At 41.1% G+C, this 15,876-nt stretch overlaps 1 protein-coding gene across 2 annotated transcripts in view; it reads right to left on the reverse strand.

Annotated features, from left to right (window-relative positions):
- Nucleotides 1–15,876, reverse strand: part of EPB41L5 (erythrocyte membrane protein band 4.1 like 5) — a 146,623-nt gene that overhangs the window by 32,027 nt on the left and 98,720 nt on the right. For both annotated transcript variants that reach the window (XM_082630346.1, XM_082630345.1), the window contains exons 17-18: nt 4,256–4,407; nt 2,015–2,112 (exon numbers count right to left, since the gene is read on the reverse strand). In XM_082630346.1, the coding sequence (XP_082486472.1) occupies nt 2,015–2,112; nt 4,256–4,407 (250 nt within the window). The remainder of the gene's footprint in view (nt 1–2,014; nt 2,113–4,255; nt 4,408–15,876) is intronic.

A 15,876-nucleotide genomic window follows, 5' to 3' on the forward strand; every position in this document is an offset into this window, starting at 1 on the left:
GCAAAGCTGATATTAAGATTAATCTGCATTCCTTAAGCAAACATTAACTGTTGATGGCAGAGGTAGAGAAATCAGAGTGGATTAAACGTGTGTCATATAAATAAAACATGAATCAACTGGAGGACTAAAATGTTGCTGCCGTATCAGCAAAGGACGCTGCAGCCATCAAGCCAGCACGCGATAGCCGCCTGACAGTGAGCCCTGAGGGAACTCAGGACTGAAACAAATGGGCTGCCCGCTGTCAAGTTCATCTAGCACAGCCACTGCAGCCCCCTCCCCCAACACGGTGCACCCTAAGGGGACTCAGGATGGAAAAGCACAGGATCGTGGCCCCAGACAGCTGAGGTGCCTATCAAAGGAATGATTTCAGCGAGCCCAGACTCTTGCATCTTCCCATATAGAGAAAAGCACTAAATTCCTTAACGTGAGATGCCTGGTTTTCTTTTATTAACAGTCATCTTTTGATGTTCCCACTACCTGGTCTTTGTTGCAAAAACTCCTATAGATGCTCCCCCGCCTCTTTGGAGCCATCCCTCAGAGCTATCTCAGATGCTGTGTCCCAGGCTCAAAGTACTAAGAAAGTCCACCAAATAACACATATCTCTCAACTTTTAGGTTGTGCTTTTTTTTTCAGTTGACAAACTTGTACACAGCACTAGCTGAAGAGTTATTAACTAGTCTGATATCCCTTATTTATTAGTACAGTACTGAATTCTTCCCTGTTATTCCTGCCTGGCATTGAGTAAGCCCTCACTAAGTATTAGCTATTATTTTCCTAGCTATGTGAGCCCTAAAATACTCCTTGATGGCATACCATCCTTCACCTAACCCACTCTCTTACTCCCTGTCCTATCTTAAACCCACACTTGTACTCATTTTGCCAAGGCTTCCAAACGAATTTAATAGATCCTCTGGTTGAGAGGCTCAGTTACATTATAGCAAAGTGTGCAGGGAATTTTGCAAAAGAATCAAGCAGCTACTCCATGAATTCCCAGTGTAACAATCACCCTTCTGCTCCCCACCCTCAGAACCCAGCCAGGGTTTACCCGGCTTCTTTCTTCTTTAGGATCACTCCAGGCCTCCACTAAATTTCTGTCAAATTAATTGTCAACCATCTAAAGCTTTCAATTAACCCTTCTGTCTCTGACCCCGCATCCCCCTACCTTACAGAGACGGCAGGAAAACATGACAACGTGAAGGAAACAGACCATAGAATCAAAAAATCCTGAGGGGGCAAAACAAGGAAAGACTTTCTGAAATTGAATCAGCTTCTAAAAGACATTTCTAAGAAAAAACATAATAGAAGGGAAAAAAAAAAAAAAAAGACTTGGATTCAAAAGGACAATCTTCACGATGGCTGTGTAAGAAAGAAGAACATCACTCTGTGCTCCGTCCTGGTCTCTGAAGAACTCCAGCTAGTGGTCCAGGGATGAAAGAGCTGCAAGTCAGATGTTCCCCTTCCCTCTTTAAAACCAAACCAAAACAAAATTCATTCAACAGGGATGGCTGGGCTGAATAAAAATAAAAGTTTAATAACCATGTCACTTTTGACTGTGTTTAAAAAAAAACTTGAGGGCTTCCCTGGTGGCGCAGTGGTTGAGAGTCTGCCTGCCGATGCAGGGGACACGGGTTCGTGCCCCGGTCCGGGAAGATACCATATGCCGCGGAGCGGCTGGGCCCGTGAGCCATGGCTGCTGAGCTTGCGCGTCCGGAGCCTGTGCTCCGCGACGGGAGAGGCCACAACAGTGAGAAGACAGCGTACCGCAAAAAAAAAAAACCCAAAAAACAAACAAACAAAAACTTGAGATGACCTTATAGGTGTTAACGTTGATGCCCACGTTTCCTCCTGCACATCCACAAATTTCACCTTTTTAAATGGTCAAACAGGTTTATAAGCGTTCAAAACAGACAGATTTCCCAGTGAAAGAAAAGAAAAAGTAATGGTTTTCGATGGAAACAATTTCTCAGAGGTCTGGAGCTGTGCGACAGGCAAACAAAGGAGGACTCCGAATACCTGGTTGCTGATGTTAACGTCCCTGTTGGGATGACTGGCTGGCAAAGGACCGCTTTCCATTTCAAGGTGTTTGAGCTTCTCTGAGGCATCTTTTAATGCTGAAAAAAAAGGGGGGAAACAGCCGCTTAGTCTGCCGGGCTGTCACAGCCATGTAAGGGTGAAGACTTAGGCTTTCTCCACACCCCTCAACACCAATTACCATCAATTACAGGTAATAACCTAGATCACTACGCAACAGATATTCTTTCTATCACCAAGAAACTCTCCATTAATTTGATGAAGAGCTAACCTAAACAGGAACATCACCCTGTACCTGCTCTGCTGGATGTGGACTCCCCAGGGCATGTGTGGCTAAGAAAGCTCACAGCCATGAGAGTGGAGGACAAGGCACAGAGCACCGTGACACGGCCTCCCTGCCTAGGCACAACCCAAGGTCCCCCTGCAAACCTCAGCACTTGGCCGTTTCCTCTCCTTGGCCCTGACTACACACAGCCTACAACTAAACTTACGTGGAGCCAGCTGATGAAGGACACACATTTATTCACTCACTGACTCAACATGTTACATATTGGTGACGTCAGGTGTGATGAAGGACAAGCATTTTACCTTCATTACGTGCAGAACACACTGTAGGTAAAATCCTCCAACCACTGAAAGATGATACATTGAAGACAATGTAGCTTTAAATGAGTTCTATTTAACAACTGTTACTTGTGTTAATCTTATTTTGCAGGGACCAATCTGGTGGGAGTTTGAATTTTTACATTGTTCACTTGACAAAGAAGCTGTTGAATGCCTAATAATTTCTATATAATCAGGTAGAAGAAAGGAGGGAAAAACTATGAAATCATTTGCTCTTGGTCAAAGGGATCTTCCAAAAGTGTCCATCAGTTAATTCTGTACATCTTTCCCTTGGCTGCACATTAGAATAAGATGTGGAATTTTTAAGAAATACTGATTCCCGGAGCTGACCCTAGAACAATGATATCAGATTTCTTTTTTTTTATTAGTTTCTGCTTTATAACAAAGTGAATCAGTCATACATAGATATCAGATTTCTGAATGTAGTTTTCTAGCACCGGTAGTTTTAAAAATTCTCCAGGCGATTCTTTTTTAAAATAAATTTACTTATTTATTTATTTTTGGCTGCACGGGGTCTTTGTTTCTGCGTGCGGGGGCTACTCTTCGTTGTGGTGCGCGGGCTTCCCACTGCGGTGGCTTCTCTTGTTCCGGAGCACCGGCTCCAGGCATGTGGGCTTCAGTGGTTGTGGCGTGTGGGCTCAGTAGTTGTGGCTCGCGGGCTCTAGAGCGCAGGCTCAGTAGTTGTGGCGCACGGGCTTAGTGGCTCCACGGCATGTGGGATCTTCCTGGAACCCGTGCCTCCTGCACTGGCAGGTGGATTCTTAACCACTGCGTCACCAGGGAAGCCCCAGAACAAATTTTTAATGCCAGTTACCAGCAGTACTTCAGCATGTTCTATGAAGCAGAAGCACTGTGCAGCTTTTCATTAATGCTTCTTTCTAAATTACTAAATACTCCTGCGGTATTCTACACTCCTCAGACACAACAGCATACTCACTGGCAATTTCCAATAAGTTGTTTAAAGAGAGTGTCTTAATGTTAGCAACAGAAATTAAAATTGGCAAGAGCCACATAAACATAAGCTGCTTTTAAATGAACACACACTGAGATTCAACAGAAAGCTCCTGTTTAAAGACAGTTTATGCTTTAATATCAAATCAAACTCACAAGTATACAGAAGTTTTCAATGTGCAATTTACTGTTTCCTTGGAACCTCTTAAAAAGTTAAGGAAAGCGGCATTCTTTCTGGATTATTTATTTTTGTGGGTCTGGGCATCAACAGCCCTCATTAATAACAAAATACTATCTGTGAACTGATGGGATGTCCAAACATTCATTCAATCCTGTGCCCTAGATCTCTAAGGAAACTCTTTACTCTTAGTTTTCACTCAAGAAACAAAGTAAAAAGCAAATTTGAAAATTCAACATGTTTAAGAACTTATACATGATACAAATGTTTAATGGTCTCAATTATGTGATCTTAAATATTCCAATGGACCCTTAAGCCAAAAAGGCATAACTACTCCACAGTAACATTTCAAATCCAACACTGCATAAAATATTCTTAGAGGAACTGCCTTAAAAAGCTCATTTCAAAGGCGGGCAGACTAGGGCAATGCCAGTGATGTTACACAGGACGTTTAGTCACTCCTCACTCACCTTGCAGCCCCTCTAATCCAGCCTGCCTGGTGGCTGTGCTCACTTCACCTGGGGCTTGGGACATGGCCATGGTGTCAGGTGCCCCAACTACATCATCAATGGTTGTTTCCAGTAAGTCTGGACTATCTAGCAAATCAATCTTCAGAGGCAAGCTATAAAAGTAACAGAAAACTTAATTAAACCAAGACGTTTATCGGGAAAAGAATTTTGAATACTAACAAAAATCTCTGCTGGAAAAATAATTCATTTAATAGTTTGGATCCCAAGTAGTTTATTCATCTGTCAAAACCCTCTGGGCAGATTTTCTTCCATCCAAGATGGAGTAAAAGGAACTGAATTTAGCTTCCCAACTGAAATAACCTAAGGGGAAAACAAACAATTTTCAAGACGTAAGACCTCAAAGAACAGAAGGCAGTGATCCTGAGCTTTGGAAAACAAATGAGGAGCCCTGTGCTTGACCTGAGGGAGTCCCCGGGCCGGGGTGCAGAGAGGGTCCAGTGCGGCAGAGCACAGAGGCCTCCCTTGGCTGACAGCGCAGGGAGACCAAGGCAGCCAGAGTTCACAGCACAGGCCACCAGGCAGAAGAGAGCAGCCCTGCAAGCAGAGGATCCTACAGGTCTGCAGAGGCCCTCCTCAAGTATGCAGGAGAGCACTGATCAGGGAACGTGTGTAAGGAAACTCCCTGAGGCTGGGAAAGAACCAGTGGCACTCACACTGGGCCACAGCGCCCCCTCCACAGACAGCATGTAAAAACACGTAATTCAAGGGCATTTAGTATTAGGAAGGTCCTGCCTCTGTAGCAGAGAATAATTAACCCAGACTGACCATGGCAACAAACACACTTAACACAACATAAAAGACCTGAAAGGATCAAACTGCTTCCAAGTAACTTAACTGCATCCCAAGACAAAGCTCAAGAAGACTGAGAGGAACACAAGAAGATCTGGCATCCAACAAAGTAAATTTCACATGTCAGGCACCCAGTCAAAGATTATCAGGAATTCAAGAAGGCAGAAAAAGACATCTCATACTAAAGAGAATAATCAGTCAAGAGAAACTGACACAGATACTAGAATTAGCAGAGAAAGACACATAGTTATTGTAACTGTATTCCATACCCTCAAAACTTAAGCAGAAACTAGAAGATACAAAAAAGACCCAAACCAAACTTCTAGAGATGGAAACCACAATATCTGAGATGAAAAATATACTGGATGAGATGGACAGCACATTAGATTTTAGAAAAGATACTGAACTTAATGGCATAGCAATAGAAACTATCCAAAATAAAAGACACAGGGAAAAAGGAAATCTGCCAAATTAAAAGAATGTCAGTTATTCTTTGTGGGACAGCTTCAAACAACCCACTGTATGAATAACTGGAGTCCCACAGGGGGGGTGGGACAGAACAAATATCTGAAGAAAACAATGGCTGATGTGTTTACAAATCCAATGAAAACTATAAGCCCACAGATCCAAGAATTTCAGGAAACCCTAAACACAAGAAACATGAAGAAAACTACACCAAAGCATATCGTAACCACACTGTTTAAAGCCAATGATGGGGCTTCCCTGGTGGCGCAGTGGTTAAGAGTCTGCCTGCCAATGCAAGGGACATAGGTTTGAACCCTGGCCTGGGAAGATCCCATATGCCGTGGAGCAACTAAGCCCATGTGCCACAACTACTGAGCCTGAGCTCTAGAGACTGCAAGACACAACTACTGAAGCCAGCATGCCTAGAGCCCGTGCTCCGCAACAAGAGAAGCCACAACAATGAGAAGCCCACGCACAGGAACGAAGACCCAAATAAATAAATAAATTAATTAATTAATTAATTAAAAAAAAAAAGCCAATGATGAAAAGAAAAACTTAAAAGCAGCCAAAACATTATATGTTCAAAGGAGTAAGGATGACAGCAAGCCAAAGCAATCTTTTATTTTATTTTTAATTATTAACCTATATTATATATATTAGTGTATACATGTCAATCCCAATCTCTCAATTCATCCCACCCCCACCCCACCCCCCTTTCCACCCTTGGTGTCCGTAAGGTTAAAGCAATCTTGAGAAAGAAAAACGAAGCTGGAAGAATCAGGCTCCCTGACTTCAGACTATACTACAAAGCTATAGTCATCAAAACAGTATGGTACTGGCATAAAAATAGAAATATAGATCAAGGGAACAGGATAGAAAGCCCAGAAATAAACCCTATGGTCTATGAATCTAAAACAAAGGAGGCAAGAGTACACAATGGTGGAAAGACAGTTTCTTCAACAAATAGTGCTGGGAAAACTGGACAGCTACATGTACAAAACTGAAATTAGATAATTCTTTAACACCATACACAAAAATAAGCTCAAAATGGATTAAAGACCTAAATGTGAGACCGGACACTATAAAACTCCTAGAGGAAAACACAGGCAGAACACTCTCTGACATAAATCGCAGCAATATCTTTTTTGATCTGTCTCCCAGAGTGATGGAAATAAAGACAAAAACAAACAAATGGAACCTAATTAAACTCAAAAGCTTTTGCACAGCAAAGGAAACCATAAACAAAACGAAAAGATAACCCACAGGTTGGGAGAAAATATTTGCAAATGATGTGACCAAAAAGGGATTAGTCTCCAAAATTTACAAACATCTCAAGAGGCTTAATATCAAAAAAACCCCAACCCAATCAAAAAATGGGCAGAAGACCTAAATAGACACTTCTCCAAAGAAGACACACAGATGGCCAAGAGACACATGAAAAGATGTTCAACATCGCTAATTATTAGAGAAATGCAAATCAAAACTACAATGAGGTATCACCTCACAACACTCAAAATGGCTGTCATCAAAAAATCCACAAACGATATAAATGCTGGAGAGGGTGTGGAGAAAAGGGAACCCTCTTGCACTGCTGGTAGGAATATGAATTGGTAGAGCCACTATGGAGAACTACCATATGACCCAGCAATCCCACTCCTGGGAATATATCCAGAAAAAAACGTGGTCTGAAAGGATACATGCACCCCAATGTTCACTGCAGCACTGTTTACAACAGGCAAGACATGGAAGAAACCTAACTATCCATCAGCAGAGGAGTGGATAAAGAAGATGTACATATATACAACGGAATATTACTCAGCCATTAAAAAGAGTGAAATAATGCCATTTGCAGCAACATGGATGGACCTAGAGATTGCCATACTGAGTGAAGTAAGTCAGACAGAGAAAGAGAAATACTGTATGACACCCCTTATATGCAGAATCTAAAAAGAAATGATACAAATGAACTTATTTACAAAAACAGAAAGAGACTCACAGATTTGGAGAATAAAGGGGGTTACCAGGGGGGAAGGGACAGTTAGGGAGTTTGGGATTGACGTGTACACAATGCTATATTTAAAATGGATAACCAACAAGGACCCACTGTATAGCACAGGGAACTCTGATCAATGTTATGTGGTAGCCTGGATGGACGGGGAGTTTGGGGGGAGAATGGATACATGTATATGTATGGCTGAGTTGCTTGCTGTGCACCTGAAGCTATCACACCATTGTTTATCAGCTATATTCCAATATAAAATACAAAGTTTAAACAAGAAAAACGGATGACAGCACATTTCTTATCAGAAATAATGCAAACTAGAGGACAGTGGAGGAGTATCTTAAGAGCTCTGACAGGGCTTCCCTGGTGGTGCAGTGGTTGAGAGTCCGCCTGCCGATGCAGGGGACACGGGTTTGTGCCCCGGTCCAGGAAGATCCCACATACCGCGGAGCGGCTGGGCCCGTGAGCCATGGCCGCTGAGCCTGTGCGTCCGGAGCCTGTGCTCTGCCACGGGAGAGGCCACAACAGTGAGAGGCCCATGTTCCGCAAAAAAAAAAAAAATTGCTAAAGGAAGACCTACAGGCAGAAGTAAAACAAACAACGTATTGCGGGGTATAAAACAGATAGAAATAAAATGCTTGACAAATGATAGTACAAAGCCTGGGAGGAGAGAAATGGAAGTACACTACTGTATACGACACATGAAATGGTATAATATCCCGTGAAAGCAGACTGCGATAAGTGAAAGTTGTACAGGCTAAAGTAACAATTAAAGTGAAAAAAAAATCGAAAGAGTTATAGCTAAGGAGTAAGAAGAGGATATAAATGGAATTTTTTAAAAAACACCCGATTAATGAAAAAAAGAAAGAGAGAAAGATGGGAACAAGAAACATATGGGACAAACAGGAAACAAATAGCAGGACGATAGACACAATCATATCAATAATCATATTAAAAGGAAATAGTATAAACATACCATTTTTTAAAAAAAATTCAGTCTCTGTAGAGACTGTCAAAAATTGCCAATGCTGACTGTATTTCAAGTCATCACGGCAGGGTATTCAGAAGAGTTTTCAATTAGCAATAATAATGCCTCGGATAAACCTCACTGGCTATAATACTGCCACTGTGCAAAGCTGAAACACACCAATTTTCAGATGCAGAGACTGTCAGTTAAGATTTAAAAAGCAAAACCCAATTATGTGCTGCATACATGGAACACAATTTAAATATGAAGAAACAAATTAACAAAGATTAAAAATAAAAATAGAAAAAGATATACCATGCTAACACTAGTCAAAAGAAAGCTACAGTGAATATACTGATATCAAAGTAGAGTTCAGAGCAAAGAATAGTACTTAAAATGAAGATGATCATTTCATAAGGATAAGGGGGTCATTTAATCAAGAGAATATAACATTCCTAAATATTTATGAACTTAATGACAGCGCTTCGAAATACATGAAGCCAAAACTGAAAGAACTGCAAAGAGTAATAGATCAATTATGGTTGGAGATTTCAATACCCTTCTTTCAATAAGTGCTAGAACAGAAAATCAGCAAGGGTACAGTAGATTTGAACAGCACTAACCACCAACTTTACTTAACTGACATTCAGAGAATACTCCATCAAAACAGCAAAACACATGTTCTTCTCAAGTGCATACAGAATAATCACTCAGACAATATTCTCGGCCATAAAACAAGAGTCAATAAATTCAAAAGGACTCAAATCATACAAAGTATGTGTGTTCTTTGACCAGAATATAATTAAATTAGAAATCCAAAACAGAAAGTTCCTTGGAAAATCCCCAAATATTTGGAAACCATGTAATGCACTTCTAAATAACCCATGGATCAAAAAAGATATGAGGGACTTCCCCGGTGGTGCAGTGGTTAAGAATCCACCTGCCAATGCAGGGGACACAGGTTCGATCCCTGGTCTAGGAGGATCCTACATGTCGTGGAGCGACTAAGCCCACGCACCACAACTACTGAGCCTGTGCGCCACAACTACTGAGCCCAAGTGCCACAACCACTGAAGCCCATGCGCCTGGAGCCCATGTTCCACAACAAGAGAAGTCACTGCAATGAGAAGACTGCGTACCACAATGAAGAGTAGTCCCCCGCTCACTGCAACTAGAGAAAGCCCACGTGCAGCAACGAAGACCCAATGCAGCCCCCCAAAAATAAAGATAAATAAAATAAATTTATTTTTAAAAAAGATATGAAAAGGAAATTTAGAAAAGAATTTTCAACTATGAAAACGAAAGCACAACATATCCAAATTTGTAGGATGCCACTAAAGCAATAGTTAGAGGAATACTTATAACATTAAACATCCATATTATGGGGCTTCCCTGGTGGCACAGTGGTTGAGAGTCCACCTGCTGATGCAGGGGACACAGGTTTGTGCCCCGGTCCGGGAGGATCCCACATGCCGTGGAGCGGCTGGGCCTGTGGGCCATGGCCGCTGGGCCTGCGCATCCGGAGCCTGTGCTCTGCAACAGGAGAGGCCACAGCAGTGAGAGGCCCGCGCACCATGAAAACAACAACAACAACAACAAAAAAACCCCACATCCATATTAAGAAAGAAGAAAGTTTTCAAAGCAATGACCTCAGCTTATACCTTGATAAACTAGGAAAAGAGCAAATTAAATGCAAAGGAAGGGGAAGGCAGGAAATAATAAAGATAAAAGGGAAAAATAATAGAAAAAATGAATTAAACTGAGAGCTAGTTCTCTGAGAAGCTCAATATAATTAATAACTTCTAGCTAGACTGATAAAAAGAGAATACATATTTACAATATCAGGAGTCGAAAGAGTGACATCACTACAGACATTACAGATACTAATATGGTATAAGAGAATATTATTAACTTTATGCCAATAAATTCAATGACTTAGATGATATGCAAAAATTCCTTGAAAGACACAAACTACCAAAGCTCACTCTAGGAAAAAAGAAAATCTGAATAGACACAGAAAAGTAAAGGAATTGAACCAGTAATTAAAAATCTTCTCACAAAGAGAAGCTCAGGCCCAGAGGACCTCCCTAGTAAATTCTATCAAATCTTTAAAAGAAGAAATAATTCCAATCTTCAACAAACTATTTCACAAACAGAGGAAAGGCAACATTCTCCAACTCATTCTATGAGCCCATTATTACCCTGATACTGGAGCCATTCCAAACATGCAACAAAAAATCAAGCAAGAAATAAAAAGAACTGTCCACCATGACCAGGTGGGATTTATCATAGGAATGCAAAGTTGGTTTAATGTTTCAAAATCAATTAATGTAATACTACATTTTAATAAAAGAAAACATGATCATCTCAATAGACACAGGAAAAGCATTTGACAAAATCCAAGAACACTCATGGCAAAAACTCTCAACAAACTAAGAATAGATGGAACATCTTCAATCTGATAAAGGGAATCTACAAAAAAATCAACAGCAAACATCATATTTAATGATGGATGACTGAATTCTTTCTCCTGTAAGTCAGAAACATAACAAGAATGTCTACCCTGACCACTTCTATTCAACAATATACTGGAGGTTCTAAAAAGTGCAATAAGAAAAAAAAGGGCAAAGAACAGAAAAGTAAAGTAAATTAAGGGCCCAAATTACAAAGGAAGAGGTTTTTATGTGCAGATGATAGAATCCTATACATAGAAAAGACAATGTGCAGATGATAGAATCCGATACATAGAAAAGCCAATGGAATCCACAAAATGCTACTAGAAAGTAATAAACGAGTTCAGCAAGGTTGCAGGATACAAGATCAACATGCAAAAATCAATTATATCTATACACTAGCAACAAGTAACAGGAAACTGACATTAAAACAATTCCATTCACAATAGTATCAAAAAGAATAACAACAGGGGAATTTCCTGGTGGTTCAGTGAGGTAAAGAATCCTCCTTCTAATGCAGGGGACACAGGTTCAATCCCTGGTTGGTGAACTAAGATCCCACATGCCGCGGGGCAACTAAGCCCACATGCCACAACTACTGAGAGAAAACCTGTACGCCAGAACAAAGAGCCTGTGCTGCAACAAAAGATCCCAAGTGCCTCAGTGAAGACCTCACATGCCGCAACTAAGACCCGATGCAGCCAAAGAAAAAAATAAACAAAATAAATACTTAAGAAAAAAGAATAACAACAGGAATAAATTTAATAAAGGATATGCAGGACTTGTACAATTAAAACTATAATAAATAAAGGAGATCTAAATAAGTGGCAAGATGTTTCATGTTCATGGGCTGAACACTTAATATTGTCAAGATGACAATCCTCCACAAACTGATCTATAAATTCAATGCATGCACTATCAAAATCCCAGCAGGCTTTTTTGTAGAAATGGACAAGCCAATCCTAAAATTTATATAAAATTCAAAGGAGCTAGAATAGCCAAATGCATTCTGAAAAAGAACAAAGTTGGAGGATACATGTTACCTGATTTCAAAACTTGCTATAAAGCCACAGTAATTAGAACAGTGTGGTATTGGCACAAAAATAGTTATGTAAATCACAAGAACAAAATTGAGAGTCCAGAATTCCTTACATTTATGGTTGATTTTTGCCAAAACAAACCAGTGGAAAAAAGGATAGTCTTTCAACAAATGGTGGCAAGACAACCAGAAATACACGCAAAAATATGAATTTAGACGCTAACCTCACACCATACATAAAAGTGAAATCAAAATGAATAACAGGGACTTCCCTGGTGGTCCAGTGGTAAAGAATGTGCATTCCAATGCAGGGACATGGGTTCGATCCCTGGTTAGGGAACTAAGATCCCACGTGTCGCGGGGCAACTAACCTGGCGCACCACTACTACTGAGCTCACGTGCCTCAACTAGAGCCTGTGTGCTGCAAACTACAGAGCCCACATGCTCTGGAACCCGCGCACCACAACTAGAGAGAGAAAACCCACATGCCACAACTAGAGAGAAGCCACACACTACAAGAAGAGCCTGTGCACCACAAGCAAAGATCCCACATGTCTCAATGAAGATCTCTCATGCTGCAACTAGGACCTGATGCAGCCAAAAATAAATAAAATAAGTAAATAAATCTTTTAAAAAATGAATAACAGACTGAAACGTTAACAGCTAAAACTGTAAATATTTGAAGAAAACATGGGGGAAAGAAATCTCTGTGATTTTGGGTTGGCAAAATGTTCTGAGATATGATACCAAAGGTATCATCCATAAAATAAAAAGTTGGTAAGTTGGACTACATCACAATGAAATGCTTGAGCTTCTAAAAAACACTAATATGAAAACGAAAAGTCACAGATTAAGAGAACATTTTTGCAAATCATGTGACGATAAGGGACTGGTTTCCAAACTACACAAAGAACTCTCAATGTTAAAAAGACAACCCATGGGGCTTCCCTGGTGGCGCAGTGGTTGAGAGTCCGCCTGCCGATGCAGGGGACACGGGTTCGTGCCCCGGTCCGGGAAGATCCCACATGCCGCGGAGCTGCTGGGCCCATGAGCATGGCCGCTGAGCCTGCGCGTCTGGAGCCTGTGCTCCGCAACGGGAGGGGCCGTGACAGTGCAGGGCCCATGTACCACACACACACACACAAAAGACAACCCACATAAAAATGGGGAAAAGGTCCAAATAGACACATCCCCAGAAACGATCTATAAATAGCCGACAAGCACATGAAAAATGCTCAATGTCACTAGCCCTCAGGAAAATGCAAATCAAACCCACAATGAAATCCCATTATTCACCCTCTACAACAGCTATAATCAAAAAGGCAGAAAATAACAAGCGTTGGAGAGGGTGTGGGGACCTGGAACACTCGTTATTTCCGCCCTGGAAACAAGTTTGCCAATTTCACAGAAAGTTAAAATGTAAGTTCACCAGGCAACCCAGCAATTTTCCCCCTAGGAGTCTATCCAAGAGAACCCGTACCTTACGTCCACACTGAGACATGAACAGGAATATCCATAACATTATTCACAGCCAGAAACACTGGAAATTTCCAACAACTGGTGAATGGACAAACAAAATGTGCTACATCCATAAACTGTCTTACTATTCAGCAACTGAAAGGAGCACACTAGGATACGTGGACGAACCTCAAAAACATTCTGCTAGGCAAAAGAAGCCAGACATGAAAGCTTGTATACTGTGGGACTCCATTCACATAAAATGTATAGAAAAGTCGAATTTATAAAGACTGAACTTTTGGGGATGATGAAAATGTTCTAAAACTAGATTGTGGTGGTTACTGTATGATTTTGTGTGTGTGTGTGTGGTACGCGGGCCTCTCACTGTTGTGGCCTCTCCTGTTGCAGAGCACAGGCTCCGGATGCACAGGCTCAGCAGCCATAGCTCACAGGCCCAGCCGCTCCGTGGCACGTGGGACTTCCCGGACTGGGGCACGAACCTGTGTCCCCTGCATTGGCAGGTAAACTCTCAACCACTGCGCCACCAGGGAAGCCCTACTGTATGATTTTATACATTTCTAAAAATCATGGAATTACAGTAAGTGAATTTCATAATATGTAAAAATATCTTAAAATATGTAAAAATAGAACATAAACTTGCTTTAAAAATCTTATTCAAATTTAGGATATCAAAACTAGAAAGTAACAATCTAGTTCAACAAAGTTGCAAGATAGGGGCCTCCCTGGTGGCGCAGTGGTTGAGAGTCTGCCTGCCGATGCAGGGGATACGGGTTCGTGCCCCGGTCTGGGAGGATCCCATATGCCGCGGAGCGGCTAGGCCCGTGAGCCATGGCCGCTGGGCCTGCGCATCCGGAGCCTGTGCTCCGCAACGGGAGAGGCCACAACAGTGAGAGGCCCGCATACCGCAAAAAAAAAAAAAAAAAAAAAAAAGTTGCAAGATACAAGATCAATATACAAGAATCAACTGTTCACCCATATCCATGCAATGAACAACAGGAAAACGAAATTAAGAAAACAATTCCATCTAGAAACCCAATGTATTCTTTTTTAACTTTCAATACGATTCATCTTTGCTATGGCAAAGCTCAAAGGTCATAAACACGCTGAGTTGGGGAGAAGGAAAGAAAATGCCTCTGCTCCATGCTTTCCTACAGGAATGAAGGCCGTACTTTAATTATATACCCTGTGTCTGGGACCCAAATAAGAAAAAAATTTTTTGAAAACTGTTAAAAGGAATACTAAGAACCAAAAAAGAAAACTTCCTTGTTAGTCAAGAGATCTGTGACCCATAGAGAATAGACTGGTGGTTGCCAAGGGGGAGGGAGTGGGAGAGGGTTGGACTGGGAGTTTGGGGTTGACAGATGCAAACTACTATTATGCAGAGAATAGATAAACAACAAGGTTCTACAGTAGAGCACAGGGAACTATATTCAATATCGTGTGATAAACCACAATGGAAAAGAATATGAAAGAATGTGTGTGTGTGTGTGTACACACATACATACATATATATATATATATATGAGTCACACTGCTGTACAGCAGAAATTAACACATTGTAATTCAACTATACTTCAATAAAATATAAGTTTAAAAAAAGAGAGAGAGGGCAGACAGCAGAAGCAAGAAGAATTACAATCCTGCAGCCTGTGGAACAAAACCCACATTCACAGGAAGATAGACAAGATGAAAAGGCAGAGAGCTATATACCAGATGAAGGAACAAGATAAAACCCCAGAAAAACAACTAAATGAAGTGGAGATAGGCAAACTTCCAGAAAAAGAATAAAGAATAATGATAGTGAAGATGATCCAGGACCTCGGAAAAAGGATGGAGGCAAAGATTGAGAAGATGCAAGAAATGTTTAACAAAGACCCAGAAGAATTAAAGAGCAAACAGAGATGAACGATACAATAACTGAAAAGAAAAATACACTAGAAGGAATCAATAGCAGAGTAACTGAGGCAGAAGAACAGATAGGTGACCTGGAAGACAGAATGGTGGAATTCACTGCTGCAGAACAGAATAAAGAAATAAGAATGAAAAGAAATGAAGACAGCCTAAGAGACCTCTGGGACAACATTAAACGCAACAACATTCGCATTATACGGGTCCCAGAAGGAGAAGACAGAGAGAGAAAGGACCTGAGAAAATATTTGAGGAGCTTAGAGTCGAAAACTTCCCTAACATGGGGAAGGAAACAGCCACACAAGTCCAGGAAGCGCAGAGAATCCCAGGCAGGATAAACCCAAGGAGAAACACACTAAGACACACAGTAATCAAACTGGCAAAAATTAAAGACAAAGAAAAATTATTGAAACCAGCAAGGGAAAAAAGACAAATAGCATACAAGGGAACTCCCATAAG

This window comes from Mesoplodon mirus (genome assembly GCF_964341445.2).
Source record: "Mesoplodon mirus genome assembly, chromosome: 8".
Taxonomy (NCBI): Eukaryota; Metazoa; Chordata; class Mammalia; order Artiodactyla; family Ziphiidae; genus Mesoplodon; species Mesoplodon mirus.